Source organism: Gouania willdenowi, chromosome 13 (assembly GCF_900634775.1).
Source record: "Gouania willdenowi chromosome 13, fGouWil2.1, whole genome shotgun sequence".
In the NCBI taxonomy this organism is placed as follows: Eukaryota; Metazoa; Chordata; class Actinopteri; order Blenniiformes; family Gobiesocidae; genus Gouania; species Gouania willdenowi.
The window spans coordinates 16672182-16699402 of NC_041056.1; the positions used below are offsets into that span (position 1 = coordinate 16672182).

Sequence of the window (27221 nt, forward strand, 5' to 3'; positions counted from 1 at the left end):
AGGAAACAAAAACACGGACAACGTAGTTTTTCACAATGAAATGTGGCAGAATCCCAATTTGAGTGACTCACCCATCAGATTGAGTCCAAGGACCTGCTGTTATTAACTTAGTGCTTCTAAACAAATCTGGTAATAATTTTTACAAAAAAGAAAAAGAAAACGCCCAACAAGCAATGATGTGTTTATGTTAAAAAAAATGTTTTAATAATTTAACTAAATCTATAAATATACAACTTCAGTGAAGTGAACTTAGACATACATTTAAATGAACTTATCAAATTACCGTACTATTGTCAAAGACATTTTTGCTTGAAAGCAAATTTAAAAAGCAAGTGTTTTAATGTAGTCCTTCCTATTTGAGAACCGCCAAGCTTATAGGAAAAAAACTGAATCAAAGTTGAACTTTATGTGCAGTATTTCAGTGAGATCTATGCTTTATTGCTTATGCTTACATTGGAAGGAGTGTAGGGATGTGGGAATACTCTGTGCGAAGAAAGAGAGATGAAGGCTGCAGTTGGAGGCGCAATACATAAAAACAATAATGCCTGAACAACTCAGCTGATGTTGTATCATTTTCAGAAACAAAAACTACTAAATCTAATAGAAGATTTATAGAGAATAGGTCAGAGGGGGAAAATGCCCTCTGGGAGTCCATCCACTGACCTGTTAGCACGGTCATACACATGCAGCTTTGAAATCATACCTCGATGTTTCTTATCAGATCATTCATTTTTTTCAATGACTTCATGCGAGTCAAACACTTCTCATCCACTATCTTCCTCATGCATGTCTCTCTTGCAGATGTTCCTTTAATTCATCTTTTCTTATCGCCTTAAACAGAGAAAAGGGATTTTTTCCACAGAAACTAGACTGCTCATGTCTGAAACCCAACCCCCCCCCCATACATTTCCGTTGTTCTGTCTGTCAGCTGTGAGAGGAAATAACCAGGCCACAGCAAATTAATGTTCATTCACAGCAAACGCAGCAGAAAGCAACATGATCACAAATACGTTTATGTTTCCAATCCAATCCAACTTCATTTGTTAAGCACTTTAAAACAACCACAGCTGACCAAAGTGCTCTACAGATGAACATAAAATACAGAGCAGCTCACATGAGATATAAAAACTACATTCATTGAAGTTTAAAAGTCAGTAGATAAACCAAAACACCCACACTATTGAGATTGTGATTCATATACAACCACTTCCTTACTTATTACTAATAATCAATGAAGGGAAAACTCTTAGTTAATGGCTTACTGGTTTTATAATAAGGCCATGCAGAATAAGGCTTTATCAAGTACTTAATAATGACTAATTCAGTTTATTATGTTACTAATTTTCATGTTAATAAGCCACTAATTAATGGTTAACTGGTGTACCTCAGTGACGTGCCGTGAGCACTAGGGTAGGGTGGGCTGGGCTTTGCAAATCGAGACCACCAATATCGACACCAATGACAATTTCATATGTTTCTGCTGGCAAGTGTTAATCTAACAAAATCAACATAGTAAAACTCCATTAAAGAAACATGAATGATCATTTAATATAGCCTCCATCCTCTCCCAACAAGACACATTCATATGAAACACGGAGAAAATGACAACAACAACAACTAGGAACAGCCTCAGTGAGGGACATCCACAAAGCCAATCCTTCTTATTGTATCATTCACTGTGGAAAGTACCAACAATGTTCTGACCTTATCTTTGCTGAAGGTCTGGTAGCTCAGGTGTTGGTCTTCCATCTTTTAAAAGCTTTTGTTTTTCCTCAAAAGGAAGTTTCTCTATCGTCTCTAGCGCTGTCATCTTTCCTGTAGTGTTATCCCGCTTCTAGCTAGAGAATGTAGCAGCTGCAGCAGCCACGCTGGATCAATTCACTAATACACTGTGAACTTACGTATAGCATTTACATTTAGCATTGCATGGTTACGTCCAAAGGCAGCGTAGAGTGCTGCCTTTTTACGTAAATGGTTTTTATCTTGGAGAACTGACAGCGCATGCGCAAACACATAAAATCACGCTATGGGGCCAGAGGCAGAGGAGCAATGTGATTTTGGAAGAGGGTGTGGCCTCCTCCTGGCTCCTCCTACTGAATTACAGTGGAGTGAGACTGTCCAGCGCCTCTGCCGTACCAGGAAATAGCAATGTTTAGTCATTTGGGCTAAGAAAAGCAAAAAATGCTTTCACTTTCAAACTTATAGGTACTGTAGGCTATCATTTATAATTATATTATAATTAAAACAAATAATCAAAATATCAATTCACCCTTGGGTAGGGACTGCCTACCTTGCCTACCCTGACTGCACTGTCACTGGTGTACCTTAATATAAAGTGTTACTCCACACTAGATTTAGCAGTGCTGTGACATCACAGTTTAAACCCCACCAAAAAACAATAATATGCCAGGGAGTAAATACTACTACTCCACACTCCAGCATTTTTTTTGTGTTATGATTGATTCAGTCATATAGCAAAATCCATTTAAATTAGAAAAAAAATGTTGCTTCGTGTTAGTAGTGTTAGGCGATTAATTGAGATTAATTAATTACAAAGTCTCTAATTAATTAAAACATTTTTAATCGAGTCACACTTCTAATTAATTGATTTACATATATTTATATTTAATTTCCTTTCAATGGCCTGATATTGAAATCCTAAAATTGATAATTAAATATGTCTTTTTTACTGAGTGTTTTAAATACTGCTCAAAGTTAGAAATTTGCGTTAGTTTCTACTGTTTACAGAATTACTTCTCTGATAATCTATTCCATATTCAAGTAAAATTGGTACTGGGACTGAAAAATCATTGAGTGAAACACTGACATCACAGTTTAAAACCCCAAAACACAATAAAACATAATCAATGACAATGCCAGGCAGTAAATACTACTGCTCTACTTCTTGTTGATTGGTTGTTAACATGAAGTTGCTGGTTAAAGCTGGTTACCATTATGATGATGGTCACAGGTGAGCTGGTAGAGGTGTAGCCTTCTAAGGTGGGTGTGGCAGCATCCATTGACATCTGGTCCCGTTGTGCACACATGTGTCCGCAGTCAGCCCCACCCACTGATCGTAGAAGCAGGACCACACTGGCCGAACAACCCATAATCCCCTGCTGCGAGATTCCCCGTAGTGTCCGACCCAGACCCGTTCCCAAAGACCAGGACTTCACCTGAGCTGAGCTCTTGTTCCTGTGTGACAGCTGACCTCAGCCCCTGGTCCAGCCAGTGCTGCTGCTGTGTGATCCCAGTGAGATGACTAGGACTCCCTCCATTCCCCTTCTCTGTGTCCTGCTTTCCCCTCCAGCTCCACTGCAGTGCTTCAAAAATCTTTGCTCCACTGCTCTGCTTTAGTCGCCACCCCCTGCTGGTGCTGTAGCAGTGCTTTACACCCTGGCAGCCTTACATCTCTCTCTCTCTCTCTCTCTCTCTCTTTCCAAATGACACACGTAGACCCACACACCCACAGACGCACACAAACTGCAGCTGTTCAAGGTTCAGTCCAGCCCAACTCATCTATAACAAATCACAGTCAGCCATAGCCGTCAGCTGACCAGAACCAGCTGCTGCAGCTCCACACAATGTCACACACACACATGCATTTTCCCCCCGTGATTTCCTTTTCTCTACTTTCTCCTTTACCATTTATCTCCCATTGACACAAACCCTTTCAACTCTGCAGTGTGTGTTAGTGCTATTGTGGTTTTTACTGACATTAGCACTGAAGTTGTACAGTAAACTGTTGCTTCATGTTCTATAAGAGTGCTGACTGTGGTCCTTGGTAATGCATTTGCATTTGCGTACGCCAATAAATTGTGTGTATTGTTCCACTGTGGAGGTTGATAGAGCGTGAGGCTCCAGGAAGAGTGTTGGGAATGGGTGATTTTACACATAAAGCATTGCAGCAGGCAGCGTCTAAGGCCAGAGGAGCTAATGAGCTGAATTCCCTCCATCTTTCTTTCTTTCTGCACATAGAAAAACATTAGCACAGCATCTGAAGTTGGTCTCACAGCAAACTCAATTACACGACTTCTGAGGTTTGAGAAGACGAGCAAAAGCCACTTTTACCACACGTTTTTTTTAATGTCACCATAGCATCTGGGTCTGGTTTAGTTTTCTTTTTCATGCTCTACTTTCAGTGTGTGTGGCTCACTTTCATCAGTGTATGCCCTGACCTGTCTCCATCTACGGGTGCAGGCACTGTTTTCTGCTACCAAGTTTGTCTCAAAGTGGCGTGTATATGGGTGTTTGCGTGTGCGTATGGTGATTAAATGTTTGCTAGTATGTTTATGTCAGCCTTCTTAGTTCTTGCTGTTTGGTTTAAACAGAGCAAGTTGAGTTCATCTACTCAGCACTTTTTCTCGACCTTTTTTTTTACTGTTGGCTGAATTTGTCAATAAACCCTTTGAATCATTTGAATCCTGCCTGCTCTACATTCTCTGCTATACATCACCACTCCTGACATTTATAGCTGCTCGGTAATAATGTAAGGCAGGCAAAATAGGCCAAGAGATTCTGAATTTCATTAAATGCTAAATACATGTGGTAGTGGTGGTGGTGGTGTGTGTTCAGCTGATGGAATTAAAATATGCATACTACAAAATATAAACGCAACACTGGTTTTTGCTCCCATTTTTCCATTTTGAGCTGGAGTCAAAGATCTAAAACATTTTAAAGACCTATTTCTCTCAAATATTGTTCACTAATTTGTCTAAATCTGTGTTAGTGAGCACTTCTCCTTTGCAGAGATAATCCATCCCACCTCACAGGTGTGGTGCAGGAACCGCAACACGCTGTCGTATACGCCAATCCAGAGCATCCCAAACATGCTCAATGGGTGACCATTCAAGATATATATATTTCAATAAATATCACATGGTCATAAGTATAGGGAGATGGAAGAAAGTTACACAAAGTCAACTATCACTGCAGCCGCCCACCAGTCGGGGTTTTATGGCAGAGTGGCCCGACGGAAGCCTCTCCTCAGTGCAAGACATATGAAAACCCGCATAGAGTTTGCCAAAAAACACATGAAGGTCTTCCAGATTATGAGAAATAAGATTCTCTGGTCTGATGAGACCAAGATTGAACTTTTTGGCATTAATTTTAAGCGGTATGTGCGGAGAAAACCAGGCACTGCTCATCACGTGCCCAATACAATCCCAACAGTGAAACATGGAGGTGGCAGAATCATGCTATGGGGGTATTTTTCAGCTGCAGGGACAGGACGACTGGTTGCAATTGAAGGAAAGATGAATGCGGCCAAGTACAGAGATATCCTGGAACAAAAACCTCTTCCAGAGTGCTCAGGACCTCAGACTGGGCCGAAGGTTCACCTTCCAACAAGACAATGACCCTAAGCACACAGCTAAAATAACAAATGAGGGGCTTTGTACCAACTCTGTGACCATTCTTGACTGGCCCAGCCAGAGCCTTGACCTAAACCAAATTGAGCATCTCTGAAGAGACCTGAAAATGGCTGTCCACCAACGTTCACCATCCAACCCGACAGAACTGCAGAGGATCTGCAAGGAATAATGGCAGAGGATCCCAAAATCTAGGTGTGAACAACATCATCAATACAAGAAGACTCATGGCTAGCTCAAAAGGGTGCTTCGACTCAATACTGAGCAAAGAGTCTGAATACTTATGACCATGTGATATTTCAATTATTCTTTTTTAAATAAATTTGCAAAAATTTCTACATTATTGTTTTTTTCTGTCACAATGAGGTGCTGAGTGTACATTAATAAGAAATAAAATTTCCTTTTTTGTTTTTAGCAAATGGCTGCAATGAGTCACTGCTCGGAGGCATGGACCCATTTAATTTACACCCATCAGCTGTTAGCACTCCGTGCTAATGCTACACCAGCTTATGCAGCGAGACCCGATATCCCTCGTGAACTGAGCATGTGTCATGAGGGGATGTTTATGGATTTGTGAAAATTGGATGGCTTCCAACTTTTACGCGGTGACAGGACGACCCTAGACGGAGGGTGTCCTGTGTTAAAGTTTAAGTGGCGACCATTCTAACTGGCTAAAGACTTCTCTTATCGTAGCTAGTGGCTGCATTTTACAAAGGACAAATGTTGGCTTGCTTGTGTAGAATTAATTTTAGTTTTAGGCCATCAACAGATCTACAATGAGGAAAATGTACTGGTCTCAACTCTCAACATGAGCACATTCTTCCCTGCAGAGAGGAGGAGGTAGCCATGGTGATGTTGTTGCGTCCTGATTAAGGTTATTAGTGTCTGTGTCAGTATGGAAGCGTGTCCCGCCCACCTCCCACGTTAGTGTTTATTACTATAATACTCTACATAGCTAAATATAAACAGGAAAACAAGCACAAACACATGTACAGTACAAAACCATGCACATGGAGGACTATAATTTCATGCCCACACAGTGAACAAACACGAACCTGCCCCATACAGACATGACAGTGCATAACGTCTAATGCAAAGTGAACAGAAAGAAAATCACAGCCTCTATCTCAAAGCTATTCAATGCCATAAATCAGCAGCTATTACACTCAGAAGAACACAGAGATGGGCTTTGTTTTCATGCCTGACAGCCACAAAGCTCTGCCATACAAACATGCCCACACAAATACGCTCTCTACTCAGCCACAAAGTCCTCATGTTACACAGCAATCCCTCAATCACACTTTCACTCATTCATAAGGCCTAAAACAGGCTAATACCATATATTAAGTTTTTACTCACCAAATAATCTTAATTAATGCCACAAAAGCAGATGGAATAAGAAGATAATGTTCTATTCATCAAAAGATATAAAAATACCGCTTTATTTTCAATGTATGACCATTTTTAACTTCTGCATCATCATCAGGGTCTATTTATTTTTGGTAAGTAGAAACATACAGTAATTTATATACATTGCTACACATCCACCACAAGGTAAATGGTACCAACTAAGGCTGAGCGATTAATTGCATTTGCGATATTATCGCAATATCATAAAACGCAATTTTCTAATCGCGAAGGCTGCGTTTTTTTCTTTTTTCTTCTGGTCCTGTCTTGTACTGTCCTGTTAAGTTCAGAGAGTGTTTATGAAGTACTGTCCACATGTTTACGTGTTTCATGAAATATGAAGTTAGTTAGATATGTTGAAGCGGTAAAGCCACAGATTTGTTTGCTTTATTGTTGTAATCTGTGCTTTAAATTTTATATATATTTAAAGTTTAAATAAATCTGAAATTGTTTATTATGAAACAGAATGATTTATTGCTTGTGTTCATTGAAAAATACTGTATATGAAGTACTTAACAGATTTTGACAAAATTTTAACCAAATATAGACCTTACACCATGGAAAATTCCATTAAATGTTGGCGGGGGTCTGGATCAATTAGAAAAAATCAGAAACCCTTATGTCTCATCATTGGCAAAATTTCAAAAATGTATATCTTAGTTTGTATTTGACCAATTTTTATGAAATTTAACTCAGTTATGTCGGGTTGGATATATAATTACCCCAACAAGTATCATCTGGATTTTTGAAAAAATGGGGGTGCCCATACATTTGAACCTACTGTATCATTATTAATGAGGATAGAAATTTCTTCCAAGCCTTTAAAGAAGGTATGGGCAACTCTATCACAGTGGGGGTCACAAACATGTGATTGTATCTGATCTGAGGGCCACATGGTCAACATTCATGTCAGAATAAAAAAGGGTTTTGTATTTTTTTTAAATTTTTTTGTCATTGTGGTTTTGATATTTTGTCAGTTTTTAGTCATTTCGTGTGTTTTTGGAGTCATTATATGTGTTTTTGTGATTTTTTTTTTTTTTTTTGGTGTTCTTGTAATTTTGTGTATTTTTCTGTAATTTTCTGCATTTTTGTTATTGTTTTCTGTATTTTCCTGTCTTTTTGTAAAATGTTGTTATTGGTTTGTATGTCCTTGGAGCTATTCTGTGATGTGTTGTGTTTTTGTAGTCATTTTGTTTAAGTGGTTGTTGTGACTGTCTTTGTTGTCATTTTATGTATTTCTTGGACCTTTTTGTGTTTTTGTGTACTTTAAGTTGGGCTTCATATTCATTCTAACTTCTTGAATTATAATTTTTGGGGGTTTGCTTTGGGGGCCGCACAAAATGTGACTGAGGGCCACATGTGGAACCCGGGCTGCCAGTTGCCCATGTCTGCTTTAAAGTGTGACTGATCAGGATCACTGATCAAGATAACTGCTAATATCTGACAAAGAAGATATTTGGCGCTTGGCTGAGGTTTGTTTTTGATTGTTTCTCTTGGTCGTCTTTAGTTTAGTCCAATAAATGATACATTTCCACAGAAAGCATAATTTAATAATCTATCCTGGGTTTTCCCTAAAACATATGATCTGCAAAACATGGATTTACCAAATCTAGCTTGTGTTTGGGTTGGACTGCATAAACCTCAGTAAAATATGACATCATTGCAGTGTTTAGGGTAAGGTGCTGCCATCATTTGTTGAGTTAATCTTTTCCAGATGTAGAACCTCAGTTTCTAACCCTTCAGTTCACAACAGAGCCATTACAAGTTGCTTTAAAGCACTGAAAGCAACAGTTGGGCTGTTTTGGGCTTTAATAGGAGTGTGCATTGTGCCCATGCACGTATGCTAATTATTTATCTAAATAAATAAACAACAGGATATTTTACAGACTTCAAACACCTTGTCCAACTAGGCCGAGTACGAAACCACAGTCCCAATAAATCTCCTGCATACTGCCTTGTAAGCATTTAGCTCGGCAATAGTTGGTCTCCCTGTAGAGCTGCAGGATGACTCATGGCAGCAGTGTTTGATGTGGTGGAGCGCTCCACTGAATTTAGTTGGGAAAACAATATCCTGTTCCCATGGCAACCACAATGGGAAAGATGCAGCTACTCAAGGGTGCCGAGATCTCAGCATATGCAGTTTTGGCCCCTGGCACTCAGTGAGAGGTCAATCTCTTCCTGGATACACTTCTCCCACAGCAAGGTTTATCACTGACATGATTCACATGGAAGAATAATTCACTGTCTGGGTAAATAACTCAAAACAAGTACAATAAAACAATACATTTTACATAATTATTATCAGTTTGACCTTCTTTAAATCCCTAGAAATATTTTTTGTGCTAATTTATTAATATAATGATTATACATTACGCTACATTAAACAGAATACTTTTGTTTTAAGTCAAAGTGGAAATATTAATACATTTCTGCCCAGGTGCTTTTCACCCGTGGGGGATGTGACACCCGAACTTTCATAAAAACTCAAATTCATCCCCCTCATTTTTTACAGAGGGATTCATTGTTGGTCCAGTTTAATTGAATGGTGATCAAGCCAATCACAGCCAGCCATTCCAAGAATATAAACAAAGAGTTAAAAGCAATGAGTAAAGTGACAAAAAAATTAGCAACAGGTGGCAAAAAATGAGTAAAAAGTGATTAAAATGTAATGGAAACAGTCAAGAGTGGCAAAAAAAAAAATGACAAAAAAGAGGAACCAGGTAGTATGTAATGAACAAAATGTGGCAAAACAATAGAGAAAAGGGCAAAAAATGAGGAACAAATAGTGTTATTTATTGGGCAAAATTGGCTTATTTGGATGAAAAGTGGCAAAAAAAAAAAAGATTTAAGAATAGACAAATATTGGATGAAAGTGTAAAAAAGAACTTGCAAAAATAAAAAACAATTAGGCATAAGGGATATTTATTGGCAAATGGAAGCGAAAACCTGAAAAAACTCAAAAGAGTCAAATATTTGGGAAAAAGGGCAAAAATGGGACAAAGGAAGTTGAAGAATGGCCAAAGAAAAAGATGAAAAAGGGGGTTAAAAAGTTTCACATTTAAGGTTTTCTGGGGAAATAATAATAAAAATTAAGACATAAAGATCCACATGTTGAGTATCACTAACTTAATAACAGCTTTACCTTTGTTTTACGGTTGCCCTACCCTTAGAACAACATCACTTTTAAAATCGCTGCTCCACCCGTTTCTGCCTTTTCATCACATCAGTTTATTCAATCAGCTGATTTTTTCTTGAAAATGTATCGCCCAAATTTAAATGGGTTATAGGATTATAGTTAATTTACTGGAGAGAAATGTTCCTGCATTTACTGCATCCAGTGCAACCCACAAGTCTGAATTACTGATGCATCATGTGTAATTGCATATCCTAATCATAAACGATGTAGAATAATGGAGTCAATTCCAATAAAGCTGAACAGGGTTACAGTTTATTGCATCTGATTTGATATTAAGTGCTGGTTTGTGTGTGTGTGTATCTGACTCTGAGGCATGTTGTGTCCCCAAGGAGGTCAAAGATGGGATCAGTTTAGGTCTGCAGCACATTCCCAATGCCATCTAGTGCTGAGAACATCACACAGCAGCCTGAGTGGATTACAGTAGGCCTCATTGGGTGTCAGCTTCTCCACACCCCCTCCTCTGTGCTGCTACGACTTCTGCTGCTGATGCTGTGATTCATGAACAACCTACAGGAGGCGCTCCGTGCTAGAGATCCTATCTGTCCTCTGCTCTGGCAGCTGGATTGTTTAGAAAAGGAAGCTATTAAAATGTCTTAAAGTGAAGACTATAGTCCTTAGGCAGGAGGGATGTTGGGGGAGGGATGAGAGGATGAGATTAAGACTAAAGGAGAAGGCAAGAAGAGGCGAGAAGAATTCCATTCTTTTTGGAGATTCTTTCCAAAATAGTCTGATATCTGTAAACTTCATCTTAATACTTAGCTACACAAACAGAACAGGTAAAACAATTTTTTTACGTAAATTATGTAACAACTAAAACAAAAACACACAATAAATGTCACATTGACCACATACTTATTTCACCTAAAACCAAATAAAGGTTGTTGTTTTTATTTCCAAGAGTAATCTATCACTGCTAGCATGTAACCTTTGATTGACTGTCATTTATTTTAGACTATTTACACAGCTGGGATGTCTCTACTGTATTTATTCAGGTAAAATGCTCTGTAGCCCTTGTGGAAATGTACTGCCTGCTTGACTGAAGCCCCCAAAGCTTGCACCTTCACTGAAGTTACTTTTTTCCCAACAATTACCACTAATGATCTGCTTCCTGCAACATGTCAGCTTAGGAAATACATCCTTTGTTTTTTGAACCTGCCACATCCATACTAGTGTTATGGAGAATAACATGAGCTTAATTCCAGATGATCATAAGTCAAAAGGATTGGTACGTAACGTTATTAATCAGCTTTACAGTTAAACACAAATATACATTTAAATGTCCAGTTTGCAATAAATCATTTACTCATAATACCAACGTGTATATAACACCCACATAGTAGTACACATACTGTATAACCTTTGTATAACATCTTTACCAGCGTTAACAATCTCTCAGACGCCCACTCAGCAGTGCTGCCTCTCCTGTGAGGTCCCAGTTTAGTCTGAGGAAACGGCTTTCCCGCATGTGTTTTCATGCATTATTCTCATTTTTCTCTAATTGTACGCCTGTATAACGCTTCACCACTTTCCACCATGCTCCTCTGACCATTTGTCCACAATTATTCCAACTCTTAAAAAGCCGACTGACTAAATAGTACAGCTAATAAGCTGCTCCCTGTGAGGTTTTGGATTAAACATTTAAATCTTTTTTCTCCAATATCCATCCATCCAGCTCCTGTTTTACAGGGTCGCGGGGGTCTGCCAGTGCCAATCTCCAGCTAAAAAATATTATTATTATTATTATTTTCTTATTAAAAAAAATAAATAAATAAAAGAATAGCCACCTTTTACTGAGAACAGGTACTAATAATAAAGCACATTACTGCATCACTGATACACAGCAATGCTGGTATGCTAACCAAACATCAGTCATCCTGTGTAGAGACATTAGAACATTCATGAATCTTTGTTAGTAAATGCTTTGTCACCAAACTGCCTGTTTTGGACTTTGACCAATGCAATCCAAAATATTACACTGTAGCACTTACACATAATGATAAAGCTCCATTACGGTCTCTGCAGAATAATATTTTGCTTTTCTGGATGAAGTGCCGCAGTACAAAGTGAATATAAAAATTGTGTATGTTGTGTTTTTATTCTTTGGAAACACAAAAGAGTAAATGTAATCATTGCAGAGTGAAAGGTGTTGATTAAAGCTTATAATCAAATAAGAGAGAATAAGGTCTTTGGCAACTTTTCAATTTAAAAACAATTATTTCTTAATAATTTATTGACTTTTTAGAAAGACTTCTTTAAAGACACATTTTTAATTGCAGTTATAAATGGGGGTATGTGTACCCTAGGGGTACGCGACAGCACTACAGGGGGGACTTGAGAGTGTAGAAAATTACAAATGAAAGCATTAAAAATATGGGGTTTTATAATAAATGATAATCATACTAAATATTACCAGCAACAACAAAACACACAAAATAAGAGAAAAATATATATTGAATAATAAAAAGAACAGACAAACAATGACAAAATACACAAAATGACACCAAAAACACACTAAATGAAAGAAAAATACACAAGATCACTACAAAATACACAAAAATAACAGAGAAATATACAAAACAACATAAGAAACACCCACAAAACACCCAAAACAATAAAATTATTAAAATAATACCAACAACACACAAAATAAGAGAAAAATATACTGAATAATAAAAAGAACAAACAAAATACACAAAAATAACAGAGAAACATACAAAGTGACATAAGAAACAACCATAAAACAATAAAAAAAACAAAAACAAAAACACACAAAATAAAATAAAAAATATACGAAATAATAAAAAGAACAAACAGAGAAACATATACAATGACATAAGAAACAACCACAAAACAACAAAAACACACAAAATAGAATAAAACATATACTGAATAATAAAAAGAACAAACAAACAAGAAATACACAAAATGACATAGAAAACACACAAAAGACCTGTCTTGATTATGATCATGAACTGAAAATACAAGAGTCAGTCTTGGCAGAAGATGACTGTAAATGATAAAAAGTATAGAAATAATTATATTAAGGAGGCACTAAATACTGTTTCATTCCACTTATTTACATAGTTAGATTCCTTAAAATGTGTGTGAAATGTATTTTGCTCTACAGTTGTTTTTAGTATTTTGAGCGGACAAAGGGGATACTTGAATTCAAAAGTTAGAGAACGGGGATACTTGAGCTAAAAAAGTTTGAGATTACACTAATATAGTAATTGAGGTCAATTCCACGTCTTTTATCACAGTGAACAGTGTGTTTGTGCCTGTGTGGATAGGATCTGCTGTTGGAGGAAAAAACATATTCAGACCTCCTACTCTGGAATGCAGCATGAGGGAGAGAGACAACACTGCAATTCACTCAAAGTGAGTCGCTGCACTATTCTTAGTCCAGTATGTAAAGTGGACCCCTTCCAGCACCATCATCTTCTGAGGGACTAAAGAGGAGTGCATGGATGATTAAAGTAAAGACACATATGGTGAGGCTGGGTGAGGAGTTAGGGGAGAGAGGGGTGGAGAAAGATAAAAGTTAAGCTCCAGTGGGGCGAAGCCAAGCTCAGCTCACTTTTAAATGGACCAGTTCAGTGGCTGTGAACCCTCTCCAAAGAGCCTATTGTCTGCGTACATTAGTCCGATGCATGGAGCCCCAGGGACCGCTCTCACTCTGTCACTCCTCCTCTCATGTGACCTCTCACCAAACACTAACCTCCACAGTCCACACACTTGCATATTTTCACCCGACTCTTTTCCCACACAGACTAAACAAACAATTATTTTCTAAGACAACTAAACTAGCAGTTTGACAGAAAAATGTATTATACACACACACACACACATCTTCCCTGTGCTCACACAGCTTAGTATCTGCTGAGATCACTACTGTAGAGTTCAAACAGTGAGAGGATTCAGCAGGAGACAGATTCCCAGTGATGGACTTTTCTCTCTCTCTTTCACTCTCAGGCGTTTATTCCTTTTGTCCTTTGTGAATGAGTCATTGAGAACATCAGGATGGACAACACACCATGGCTTGGCAGTGCAAGATAATGTCATTTGGGCAAACACAGCAAAGTCTGCAGTGGCTCAGTCACTGCAAAAGTCAAAGAGCTATTTATCTCCTCCAAACCCGTGTTCTGTTCTGTGCCCTGCATAAACATAATAAGAAGACTGGAACAGGATTTTCCCAACATGACAGCTCAAGGAAAAATTGATAACCGAAAGACTGTTGGAATGTATCTCAGTGGAACTATTTTGGAAAATGGAAAATGGAAGACTGAGAGAATGAGCAGGTTAATGGGAGAAATCTAGTTGGAGAAATGCAAAAGGAATGAGTCAGCGTTGCTTCTTTTGGACATTGATATTCTTCTCTGCACTCATTGAAATAATCTTATAATCCTGTTTCAACAAAGTTCAATTGAAACAGGTTACCTAGTAGGGCTGGGCTGGACCAAAACTCATATCTTGATATGTTTTCTCAAAATGGCGATATATGACATAAATCTCAAGATTTTTAATTCAAATAAAGTCAGACTAGAAAAAAAATCTACATTAAATTTGCTGATACAATATGCAACACAGTAGGGCTGGGCGGTATACCAGTTCACACCAAATACCGGTGTCAGGGTCTGAGTTTAACTTTGTGCTGAAATTATAACCCTAACCCTAACAGAATCCAATAAACAAATAAAACATGTGTCCGTTCACTTTGAAAGCAAAAATAAACAAAATTGAATTTTTTTTTTTTTGAATTCATTTTTCAGTAGTGCGCATGTGCATATACAATCTCAGTACGATGTGAACTCAGAACATGACACCGGTATATATTTTTGTTACGATATTAATTTTTAATATACCGCCGTACCGATGTATTTGATTATCCAACTTTCGTAACACTAAGATGCGCCGCGTTCCAGACCGGACCCTTTTCACCGTTGCACTTCTAAATAGGAAGGTAAACAGTAGCGCTCTGATGTTAGCTGCGGTGTAAATTATACGTCTAAATTGATAAGAAAGACACAATTGAAAGCTTTGAAGCTGCATGTGAGCATGTGCCTGTGTGTGCATGCCTCTGCTACAGGAGAACAACACTCACGGACACAGAGTCATGGTTAGCTTAGCATGTTGGCAGGTCGGCAGTATTACACAAAAAAGAGAGCAAAGCAAAAAAGAGAGCAAAGCAATTTGTAATTCCTATAACGCGGAAATAAGTCCTGGTGGAGCTGCAAAACAAAACGCTATCTTATTCACCACACCACTGAGTATGCAGCATTTAAAGCTAGAACTCAAGCTAATGCTAAAGCTAAGCTAGCACGGCAAAGAGCCATTGGGCTGCTGTTACAAACTTATATTACTAATAGTGTGGAATTACTCTACAACAGTGTTCTCCAACCTTTTCAAACCCAAAATAAGGCACAAATCAAAATGACCGCATTATGGGGAACACAATAAACAAACCAGAACAAAAATGACATCAAGCTAATCAGTTTCTTGTCTGGCTAAAAAACACAAATAGACAGAATGAAGTAAAACCACTTCTTAAAGAAACGTTTGTGCTTTGGTGCCATCTTTGCACTTTTCTACAAGACTCCCAATCCCTCAATGCAATGTGCAAAACTTAAAGTCACATGAACGTTTGATAATAAACCCATTGTTTATGTTGGAGTCGATAAACTTGCGATCAGCAGTTTATTACATATTTATTTATGGTTTATTTGATAGGCACAGATACCGATACATAAACCATGGACAACAGTCCAATGCCAGCAACATACTGTTATATTATTTGTTGTTGGCTGAAGTGACTGCAGTCGCATTCGGTGTGAAGAACAATGGCAGACTTTTGCAAAAGTTGTCATCAGGTTGGGGGTGGAGTCCATGGGTGGGGTTACCAGTGGAGGGGAGGGTATTTTTTTTCCTGATTTCACTTGTGACGTCACAAATGTAGAACATTTGAAATGGAGCAATTTTCTCTGTGTTATAAGACTTACACAGACCACAAACAAACGACGACATGGTTTTATTTCACATTTTGTGTGCCGGTGGACCCTCAAGTGACCTCATATGTGATCAAAAAACTGCAAAGGGGGATTTTCCATAATATGTCCCCTTCAATTTAAAAAAAAAAAAAAAATAATAATTAAAAAATTTCAGGTGACCCCAATTAAACTCCAGGCAACCCCAAGGTTGAAAAACCTTGAGGTATATGGGGTGCCCAACACAAGACGTAGCACAGCAGATGAATCCTTTAACCTTACTACTCTTACTATTATAATATTGTTCATTTTCATTCAGTATGGAAGCTAACAGAATTTTCCATTGCTTTATCTATTTATTTTGTTTTGCGTTTTAAATTTCAGAGACATTATGATATCATATTCATTTTATAAGCCTCTAGTCTGAACTTCTCAACCAAGGAAAATAATGTTGCTGTTAGAGTGGAATCAAGGCACCATAGAACACTTTTTCATCAGATTTTCTTTGTGTTGCTTCAAAGTTCAAATGGAACAACCTCAAACAATCTCTGAAGTTGGAAATGCTTCCTTTATTTTAAGACTTTTGAAAGCCACCAAAGGCACTATTATGTCAATAGCTAAACCTCCAGTAGTACAGTATATATTATCTTTTCATAGAGCTCACAATTAAGATTCACTACAGGTACTCTTTAATATTAGAGCAACATGGATTTAATTAAGCAATTAATGGCATCTAACTGTTCTGGCTTTGTTTCTGCACTTTTCTTAAACATTAACTATGATGCTTTTACCATGACACAGTGGGGTTCGCTTAAGATTGTGTGAAATCACTAAAGAAGCACAAGCACAACACATCTTAAATTTCCTCAACACCTACAATAATATCAAAAGGCGAAAAGTACTGAACATGCAACTAATAACACTAATACTGAAAACTGCATCCGTACACAAAAAGTGTGTTAATGCACGAAAACATTTATGAGTCAAAAATGCTGCATGAATCATTACACAAACACTAGTGTGTATGTGTGTGTGTGTGAACTAACCACACACACTAGAGAAGTGAAGGGGACATGAGGTTATCATGAACTAAGTTGTATCTGGGTGGATATGACAGAGATAGTAAATCTCATTTCCATTTCCTTCACATTCTCCCTTATACTTTTTCTCAAGCTTAGAGAAGAAAAACAACTATGGACTTCTGAATCAATATTAGGCTTTAAATACACAGGTAGGCAAGTCATATTTACATTTATTTTGTACGGACCACCTACAGATGTGTTGTTGGTGAAGCCATACAATTCAAAAAATAAATAGTGGTAGAACACGAGGTTAAGAAAGAACAACTGGGCAGTAGAGGGAGTGGGTTAAAGCGACTGAGTAACAGCATGCAGACGGCACATGTATAATTTCATGAATAAAAAAACATTAAAGTCATTCATAAGTGAGCATGCGCAAAAAAACCAAAAAAAAAAAAAAAAAAAAGGTGATGAGATGAAGTTAAAATAGGATAGGAGGAAATTTAGAGGAGCAATTGAAACGCTTCCTGTTGAATTCCATCATAATTGACCCCTCTCAGTTACCATGGCAACGGCTGCATGGCGATAGAAGAGTAATTGCTAGCAAGTGAACCATTCTTTCCTCCGGGCCAGTTGATTTGCAGAAATGTTATTTTTACAAGCAGAAATGAAAGAGATGGACGGATGGATGAACGGATGGATGGATGGATGGATGGATGGATGGATGGACAGTATCAGCGCTGAGGCTTGCGGGGATCCCAATGACTTACAGGATGATGAGATAACATGATGTCATAGGAGGTAACATAGATGATAAAGGTGAAAAAAAGATGATTGAAAAAAGTTACAGAAATTGGGAGAACAGAAAAAAGGCAAATCTGGAGGGATGTAAAAGCCCTTTTCAATATTTTACCACATTCAATGCAACCCTTTGCCCGTGTATTGAAAGTGCAAAACCACTCTGATGAAAAAGCACTTTTAAAATTCAACTTAAGTGTGTGCTTCTTTCTGCCCGTTATATCCTACACCAGTGTTTTCCAACCTTTTTTGTCTCATGTACCCCCGAGGCCTCTCTTCAGATTAGGAGAACCCCTTCGTCACTCCAATTTAGTAACCTTTCTTGTTTTATTTACATGTTGTTAATAGCTTGAAAATATCAACCTGTGCGTTTAACGTACACTAAATATCAATTTTGTGCATTACAATTATTGTATAGCAGAGAATATATTCACCTCACTTTTTAGTAATGTGCATAACATGTTAGTAACAATTTAGTAGGATATTAACACCACAATAATGTTTATTTCATTAATGCAGTTTATTGTCAACGGGTGGGAAAGCTGTTGGATGAGCATGTACAGTGTCTGAAATAGGCTTAAAAATGACTCAGCATGTTGGAAATAGATTCATCAACGTTTCCAAGTACCCCCTGCAACGTGTTTAAGTACCCCTGATTGGGAACCACTGTCCTACAGGGTGTCTTTTATTAGACCAGGGGCTGAAACCGCTACAACGACCTCAGCGAATAAAACACAAAAAAAGTATTACATTATGTGCAATATATAATAAAGTGTGACCTTTTATTGTGCCGGATTCTGTGGTTTCTCAAATCCTTTCCCAGAGTAGTGAATTCTCCTTGAATAGTTATTTACTGAAATTATAAATGAATGGCTGTTTTTAAAATCTGTTTAAATCTTCATTCTTAGATTATGAGGACATGGTCCCTCTCCACCACAAATTGAATAAAATCGGAATAAAACTAATGACTGGAAAGAGAGTGGGGTTAACAATAACGACCAGTGGTACCATGAAGACTGAAGCTGCCAAGAGTGGAGAGTGACATGAACGGCCATGGTGAAAACATTGTGGGTGAAAAAAGCTTGAAAATCTGGACACCGTGTTAAAGAGGAATCAGAGTAAATGTGTTCATCCTTAAATTTGTGTGGTTAGTGTTTCTGGCATCTCTAAGGCTTGAAGAACACAGTTCATCCCAACATTCAGTGGGACTACTTTGATTTGTTTCCAAATCTGTCCACTCTTCAGATTTGCTGGAAGCCATAGGCGAGCAGTCTCACCCACAACACAAAGGTCAGCAGAGGTTAATGTGATGAACAGAAGGCTCCATTTTGTTATAATGAGCTTTAAATTATCCTCTTTAGAAATACTTTTACCAGACTTTTATTTCTTTATCCAGTCCCTAATTCATGCTCTACGCTCACTTAATCCATGTGCTACAGCAGAGACGGGCAACTTCTATCAGTGTGGGGCCCACGGAAATTACGATTATCTGATTCGAGGGCCACATTATCAACAATTATGTTAGCATTTATAATAATGACAAATCTGAGCATTAATACAGGAAAGAACAAATGGTTTTGTCTTTGTCCTTTTGTGTGGATTTTCTTTTATTATTTTTCAGTTTTGACGTCTATTTTCTTGTCAATATGGTACATTTTTGTTGCCTTTTTGCGTGTTTTTGTTATATTTTTGTGTTATTGTTGTCTTTTTGTGTATTTTTCTGTCATTTTGGGTACTTTTGTTGACATTTTGTACATTTTGCTGTCGCTTTCTGTGTTACTGAAGTTTTGTGTGTTATATCGGGCTTCATATAACTTCCAACCTCATGAATTACTATTTTGTTTCGGTGGCCACACAAAATTAGACGACCTTCGGGCCGCCAGTTGCCTATGTCTGTGATTGAGCCTGCTGGAGCCTATACCGCACAGCCTTCTGGGTGATCTCATTCTTTAATATCTTTTATTTAAACTTATCTTGAATGCCAGTTATTCTGTTTGTGTTGTTGTTGTTGTTGTTTTTGTTTGTTAGTTTTTTTTCGTCATAACAGTATAATTATATGCACTGAATATTTCTGGGAAGTAGCTAAAACAGAAAAAGCGTACTGATCAAAGCTTACCAAAAAAAAAAACAAAAAAAAAAAAACTTTGCCTTAGCAAAACATTTGTGTCATTCCACTGTTTCCTTTGCCAACATGTCTAAGGTTTGATGAGTGTGTTATAAAGTTGAAATTACTTCCGAAAAGTGGTTTATCAGAAAAATGCATTGATTACCCTGGAAAAAAATATCTTGATCTGTACGGCTGATTAATCGGGTCAATTTCACCAATTAATCGACATGGGTAATATAATAATAATGCTAATATGTAAGTGATTAACTTTTTTGTTGCGTGTAAATTCTGTCACTCCGTGCTGTGCTTTCTGCATTATAACCTGCCTAGAAGGACAAGGAGTGAAGTCCAGAAATGAGGGGTGACATTAATAAAATGAATATCAAAGGCTCTGAAAAGAGGGAGGAGGTTATTGAGAGAGAATAAGGGGTTAATACTTGGTTGAATGTTACGCCATAGGGCTCCATTCTGCTGACCTGGTTTCTTTCACCAACAAAGGCCATGAATTAACACACACACGCACAGAAACAACCACACACGTGCACACAACACCGCTGGACATTTACGTTTAAACTCAGTCTTTGACCACCGTACCTGCACATTCACACCCACTCTTACTATGCTATTATCCAGTTGTGGTTCCACATTTCCACATATACTAACAATAAACTTCTATAGCTACTTAAAGTATTCAGTTCTGATATTTCTTCTTTATTCAATCTTTGATATACTTGGAAACAGTTTGATAAAATCCAAAAAGATATACCAAGGATGTGGGATCGCAGTCACCATTAACATTTTGAATGTCATTTTCAGGAACTTAAACCATATTTACCACCTTCAGAGAGAAGATATTATTGAGTATTTGTTAACTGGCCAGTTGTAATAGAGCTATTACCCAGGTTCAATTGTAAGGCAGTCGCTTTTTAAATCATGTTTCGCTCTGCCGGATGGATGGATGGATGGATGGATGGATGGATGGATGGATGAAAGATCCTCTAATAATCTGGTATCTGCATATAATTTGACCTGCAGCAAATGAAATATATCCATTTCTTTAACTAAGTAACTTAGTCCATTGCATGGTTCTCAACCTTTTCACCCCAAGACCCGCAAAATAAAGTGCCAGAGCCCATTGAAGAACAGTCATGTGGAGACAGGGCCATTTATAAGAGGGAATAAAGGGGGGAGCTTTCGGGGGCTCAACCATAAAGTAAAGTGGTTCATTGTTCTATGAATCTGTGATAACCACATTTATTTATTTATCTGAATAATATCCACTGTTATCCAGGAAGTTTATTTATGAAGGAACCAAGGTTGAGAACCTCTGACATAGTCAACTGCAAAAAAAAACCAAATAAAATGTAAATCATCTAAAGCAGGGTTTAATGTATCCTCTATTACACTTGCTGAGCAGAAATACAGAAGCGCACTACAAATACAAATATGTTGCCCATATATGTAAATATGAATGATTTTCACTCATGGAAGCTTTCTTGGTCACGAAAAAAGATGTTGATCTTCAAACTCACAGATATTACAATTGTTCTGACAGACTATTGTCACATTTAATGAAAATAAAAAAGATATGTTTATTGATTGTGCATTCTTCCTTTTGTTATATCCTGGTCCTCTGCCATGCAATATTACATTTTCCCTCTTTATTCCAATCAATGCTCAGTGTACAGTGGGCTGTGTGTGCCCCACTGACACACTAACACCAGAGTGGAGAGGATAGGAGTAGCTGCACAGTGACTGGATGGAATGACCTTCCTCTATGCTAATCTCTGTGCACACACTGGAGTAAAGCCATGGAGAGAGAAAGGTGGAGGATTTGTCCACACTTTGATTATCAAAAGAACATCATCTGAATAAAATCCTGCTGCTCTAATGGATTTCTATGGCAATGCTTGTTCTCCTCCTCCTCCTACAATGTGTCAAAGCATCTCTTTATAAAGCCTGTCAGACTATGTGGCACACCCACTAAGCATCTTCCACATTGCAGCATAATCCCACACATCACACCAGTCGTGAATGAAAACAAAGGTGTATATATATATATATATATATATATATATATATATATATATATATATATATATATATATATATATATCCAGATGCAAACCACTGTCTGTGTCCGACATGCCGCATCCCTCTTCCCTACAACCACAGAGCCTGTTTCATTCATTGATCATGGCTATGTTGTTGGGCCACAGTGAAAATAAACTGGAACCCATGGCTGGATCACAACAAACGTGGGCAAATCATTAGCAAATAAACGCTAAATATTAGAAGTCCTGCTAATATTTGTCCATTCAAACGCACTGGGAAAGGCACAATGCAAAATCAATAGCCAAGAGGAGGCGTAAAGGATGGTGCACATCCATCCGCAAACACAGATGTAACATCAAAGTCAGCAGCTCCGCATCCCGATTCATCTGCGCGTTAAAAAAAAAAAAAAAAAAAAAACACAACATCTGGCCCAGATGTGACCCGCATCTGAATGTGGATAACATGAGCAGAAAGGAGGCCGACAGGTGGGGATGATGTAGTAGTAGTAGTAGTAGTAGTAGTAGTAGTAGGTCCACCACTCACTCACCGTCACTGCGGAGTGTCTGACCGCGTTACTCGCAGTCTGCCGTATCTCCGCCGCGCTGCCCGGTTTCATCAGGTTCTTCGTGAATCTACGGCTCGATTCCGCTGCCATGTCCGCACCTGAGCCTCTGATCTGCGCTCCTGCTCCCCGCTCACACCGCGGCTCCTCTCACTCCCGACATGAGCTCTAATCTCCGAGCTGTGTTTACACACACATACTCATACGCTCGCACACAAACACATACACACGCACGCACACGCACGCATGCACACAAGCCGGAGAGCAGAGCGCGAAGTGGAGGATAATAGGCTCCGTCTATGCGCTCACATATTGGGTCAAGTTGAACACTGTCAACGGAACCCAATAGGTATTCATTTTCAAAATAAAACAGGGCTATATATACGTTTGTCTATTACTATCACACACACACGCCACACACACACTTACTGTATTATATTGTATACGATTTGTAAATACTGTCTATGGTCTATGGTATTTTTTCTGTAATTGTCTGTGGCATTAAATAATAATAATAATATTCTAAAAATAAAACACGGCTCTTTATGCCTATGCCAAGATCATTTACAGTTCCAAAGGGGGCTTTTATTTTGAAAAACCACCAGCGTGCTTCTGCTATTCTGCATTTCTTCACCTTACCAAACTGAACGAATCAATGGGACGCATAGATAGAACCAAATTGAATTTATGTTTCTAGATGCTCTATAAAAAATAAAATTAAAATTAAAAAAATGAAAGTGTTGCATCATGATGTGTCTTCAAACAACAGCAGAAAAAAAAATGATTCATCTGCACCAACGTGCCTCTTTCAGATCAGATTGTAAAACGTTTTGCAGCTTCATAGAAAGCTTTGAAATGTCATCTGATCATCTGCAGTCCTGTCACGACCAAAGGAAAAGATGGGAATGCATTTACTGTACAGTAAGGGTTGGTGGAACCAAGTAGGCAAGATGCGACACCTACTGGACTAGTATGTATACTACAACTAAAGTTTGATTTGACATTGTCTTTTGATTAAGGGCCTGATCCAGCCCTATGTTTCTAATAGCAGCTTAAGGTCTTCTTCTCAGAACCTGTTGATGGTCCCCCGCACTCGCTTTAAAACCTGAGGAGATTGATCGTTTAAGGCGGTAGCTCCTCTACGCATGGTAGACTCTGTGGATGATTTTAAAAATCAACTAAAGACATACTTTCTTAGGGAGGCTTTCTAGCCACAATTTTGTATGTGTCCAGTGTAGGCTTCGTATGGACCCTTTCATTTTTTTGCATTCTACCGACATTGCACTGTACTGGCATGATATTATATGTTATTGATATTGTTTTTTAACTGTAAAATGTGAAGCACTTTGTGACCCTGGTCTGTGAAAAGCACTATACAAATACATTTTACTTGCCTACTTACTTACTTGATTAAAATCCAACTTAGTTTTAGTCAAAATTTAAAAGAATGTCGTGATGATGACATATTTCAGACTGTCAGGAATTATCAGCCTCTGTGTTTGCATTCTATTTGCAAAGATGAACTTTTTGCACTTTAAACATGATAAATTGGTCGAATTTATGTTATTATTTATTTTATATTTTATATTGCCTTAAGTTGAAAATATTATACACAGAATATATGTAAGTATGCCCTCTATTTGTCAAATAAAAACATGGTTATTTTTCAAAATTATTTTTGCTAATTTTTTCTCTTTCCAAAAATATCATCTTCTATCGTTAATCATGAGAAAAGTATTGTATACAGTCTTGTGAATATTGTATATCGTCCCAACCTGAGTGAATATGTATATAATACCAACTTTAGCATGTATTATAAAGCCTAATTTGTGATTTCAGGAAATCTACAAGTAAATGGTAGAGGGGTTTCATTAACACTTGTTTCATTGATAATATTGATATTCATCCATGTCCAATTATGTCAAAAAAGTTAGTAATAGCACATACCTAGGATGCTATACAAACATTGTAAATGACATGAGGATCAGGGGGAGTTTCTCCACCTCATCGTAAACACAATGTTTCACTCCATTCGGAAAATCCAGTGAATTTTACACGGAATATGAGAAATACAAGAAACCACTATTGATTGTGTAGGTTCATCAACCACAGTCATTCCTTAGAAGGCAGCGCCACCTACAGTCTTCTCTTGTTCCGAGATCAAGGTGGTAGAGATTAATTTAAAATTTCCCATATTATACAAATGTAACTTTTTAATGGTTTCCAACAGTAATATGCATCTCCATAGAATCATTATGAGGCTCCAAAAGTGAAAATGTATGATTCCTCCCCTTCTTGTTTGCTTCACATTTTGTGAATTGTGTGCTGAAACAGGCGCGTTTGAGTTTGCTACGTTTATGATGTCATAATTGGAATAACTCCTCCTACTGTCCCTCCCTCTGACCCTGCGGAGAGTTTAGCTCCACCCTCACTATTTACTTCGTGGTTAAGGCGGACATACACTGTGAGCCGATTTTTGACTTGTGCGTCTATTTTTTGGAATCGTGCGAGTCTCTACTAAATTGTGTGTCATGCATCATGTAGTATACATGGGGTCACGAGAAGCGATTAACACCTCACGACCAGCTCCCGATCAGCAATCATATGGTCGTACGGAAATCAAACATGTTTGAAATCCAGTCGCTCACAGCTGAAGCAGTGCTACAGACCGGCTTACCCCCAAACTCTCACACTGCGCATGCGCGAATACCGTAGAACCGCTGTAAAATTGACGGACTGTACAGCCCACTTCTGTCCAGCCAGCTCCTGGTCCACCATATCACTGTCTTTTTGCTGAGATTTGCGAGTGTCTCTCCACTTCCGGGTTCTTCTTCTTCGTCTGTTTCAATGTCGACGCTTCAGAGTTCTGCTTCTTTTGTACGTTGCATTTCCGTAAACAAGACCCCGACGTGTCGTGTATGGACGTACATTGTGAGAACATGCATCATGAGCTGCGCACATTCGGGCTCTGCACATGAGTCGCACAGTTTGAGCTGGAGCTGAGTACAACCATTGAAAAAAAAAAATCGCACAGTGTATCCCAGGCTTTACACAAACATGGTGAAGGCAGGACGAGCCACGCACACGTTTATTGAGACTCCCTTCAGCTGAGCCTCTCAGGGCCCAGTGGTTGGATTTCGCCTTTGCTGTTTGTTAACAACGATTCATGACTCAGGCACAAACAGGAAATGTGTAAGTTCATATCATTTTGTGTTTCTTGTACTTACTGCACAAGCCTAGGTAGCATCATGATAAGCTGCTGGTTGTTAAAATGCCAGTGTAGCATTAGCACAGAAGCTAACATCGCTCAGTCACTGCCACTGAAGTATTGTCTTTAAAACACGCAGAAGCAAATAGTATCAGAAGACAAAAAATATTCAACATTAGATGTGTGAATGCTACCTTCCCAGAGCGGGACGTGAAGTAGGCGTGGCCTGGAACAACTAATTTGCATACCCGGAAGTACACTAATGAACGGGTGTTCTGAGGGAAGCTAATGAGAGCATCTCTTTAGACCGCTGAAATTCGAGAATGAGGCAGTAATACTCTTCAAATACTATTTTGTTGGGCTTCTATGTCCTATGTGAAATGGTATGAAAGGCAGTATAATATGGGACCTTTAAAGAACACAGAGAAGCAATCGTGTCGAGATAAGTACAGTCAAGTAAAGTAGACAGCAGTGAAAATCAGCCAAATGTCTGGAAGAGCTTTTTCTTCTTTTACTGGTGGTGCAGTGCTGCCCTCTAGTGGTCAAGTGTTGTCATTAAAAGACGTTCGTGAATTTATGTGCGTTGTGTACCCCTTGTGTATTTTTGTCTTACTATGACTACCCAACCATGTTTAATACCATCATAGTACGTATGTGTACACTGTTCATATAGTGTAGGCTATGTGTCAGCAGTCTCTCATGAAGCTTCTCAAGCATCTTAAACTAAACAAATGCAAATAGGTTTATTACGCCATTTATCCAGTCTAGGACTTAGTTGTCTGAAATTACTAGGACATCTTAGCTTAGAATCTTGTTGGGGGGAAAAAAATAAAATAAAAAGATTATTGGCACGCAATCTCTCCATAATGGCGCACAAACCAATGGTTGGAACAGTTCTAGAGACTGTTTGGGGATCAATGTGTAACAGAGCATTAGTCTGCATGTTTGGATTCCCACACTCTAAAGCAGTGTTTCTCAAAATGGGGGTACACGATGGCACTACAGGGGGTACTTAAGTGAGTGGAAAGTTTACAAATACAGTAAAGTGTCAGTCTTGGTCCCACCCCATGGCGTGAGATGACCGGAAATGATAAAAAATTGAAATGGAAATAAATTTATTCAGGAGCCACTAAATCGGTGTTTTTCATCCTTGGGGTCACCTGGAGTTTAAATGGGGTTGCCTGAAATTTCAGAAAAATTTTAATAGATTTTTGAAATTTTTTAATTATAATTCAACACACAATCTTAAACAACTGTATTTTTATACTGTGAATCTAGTTCAACTAAAATGCAATAAAAACAATAATCTAAGCTCAAACATGATCAAAAACTAATTCTAGAAAAAAATGTCTTTGGGGTCGCAGAAATTGTCCATCAAAATGGGGTCATGATCCAAAAAAGGTTGGGAACCCCTGCGCTAAATGCTGTTTCTTTCTTCTTATTTACAAAATAAGATTCTTTAAAATGTGTTTCATCACTCGTTCATTCCATTATTATGCTCTACAGTATAGTTGTTTTT

At 38.1% G+C, this 27221-nt stretch overlaps 1 protein-coding gene across 10 annotated transcripts in view; it reads right to left on the bottom strand.

Moving 5' to 3' along the window:
• dock10 (dedicator of cytokinesis 10) overlaps window positions 1-22801 on the bottom strand; it is a 78561-nt gene extending 55760 nt beyond the window's left edge. For 5 of the 10 annotated variants that reach the window (XM_028463794.1, XM_028463793.1, XM_028463791.1 and 2 more), the window contains exon 1: window positions 2952-3413. In XM_028463794.1, the coding sequence (XP_028319595.1) occupies window positions 2952-3110 (159 nt within the window). In that variant the 5' untranslated portion in view covers window positions 3111-3413. Of the gene's footprint in view, window positions 1-2951; window positions 3415-22479 lie in introns of those variants that run through there. The other 5 variants (XR_003675327.1, XM_028463792.1, XM_028463799.1 and 2 more) reach the window with 4 other exon arrangements.
• Window positions 22802-27221: the final 4420 nt, after the last annotated feature.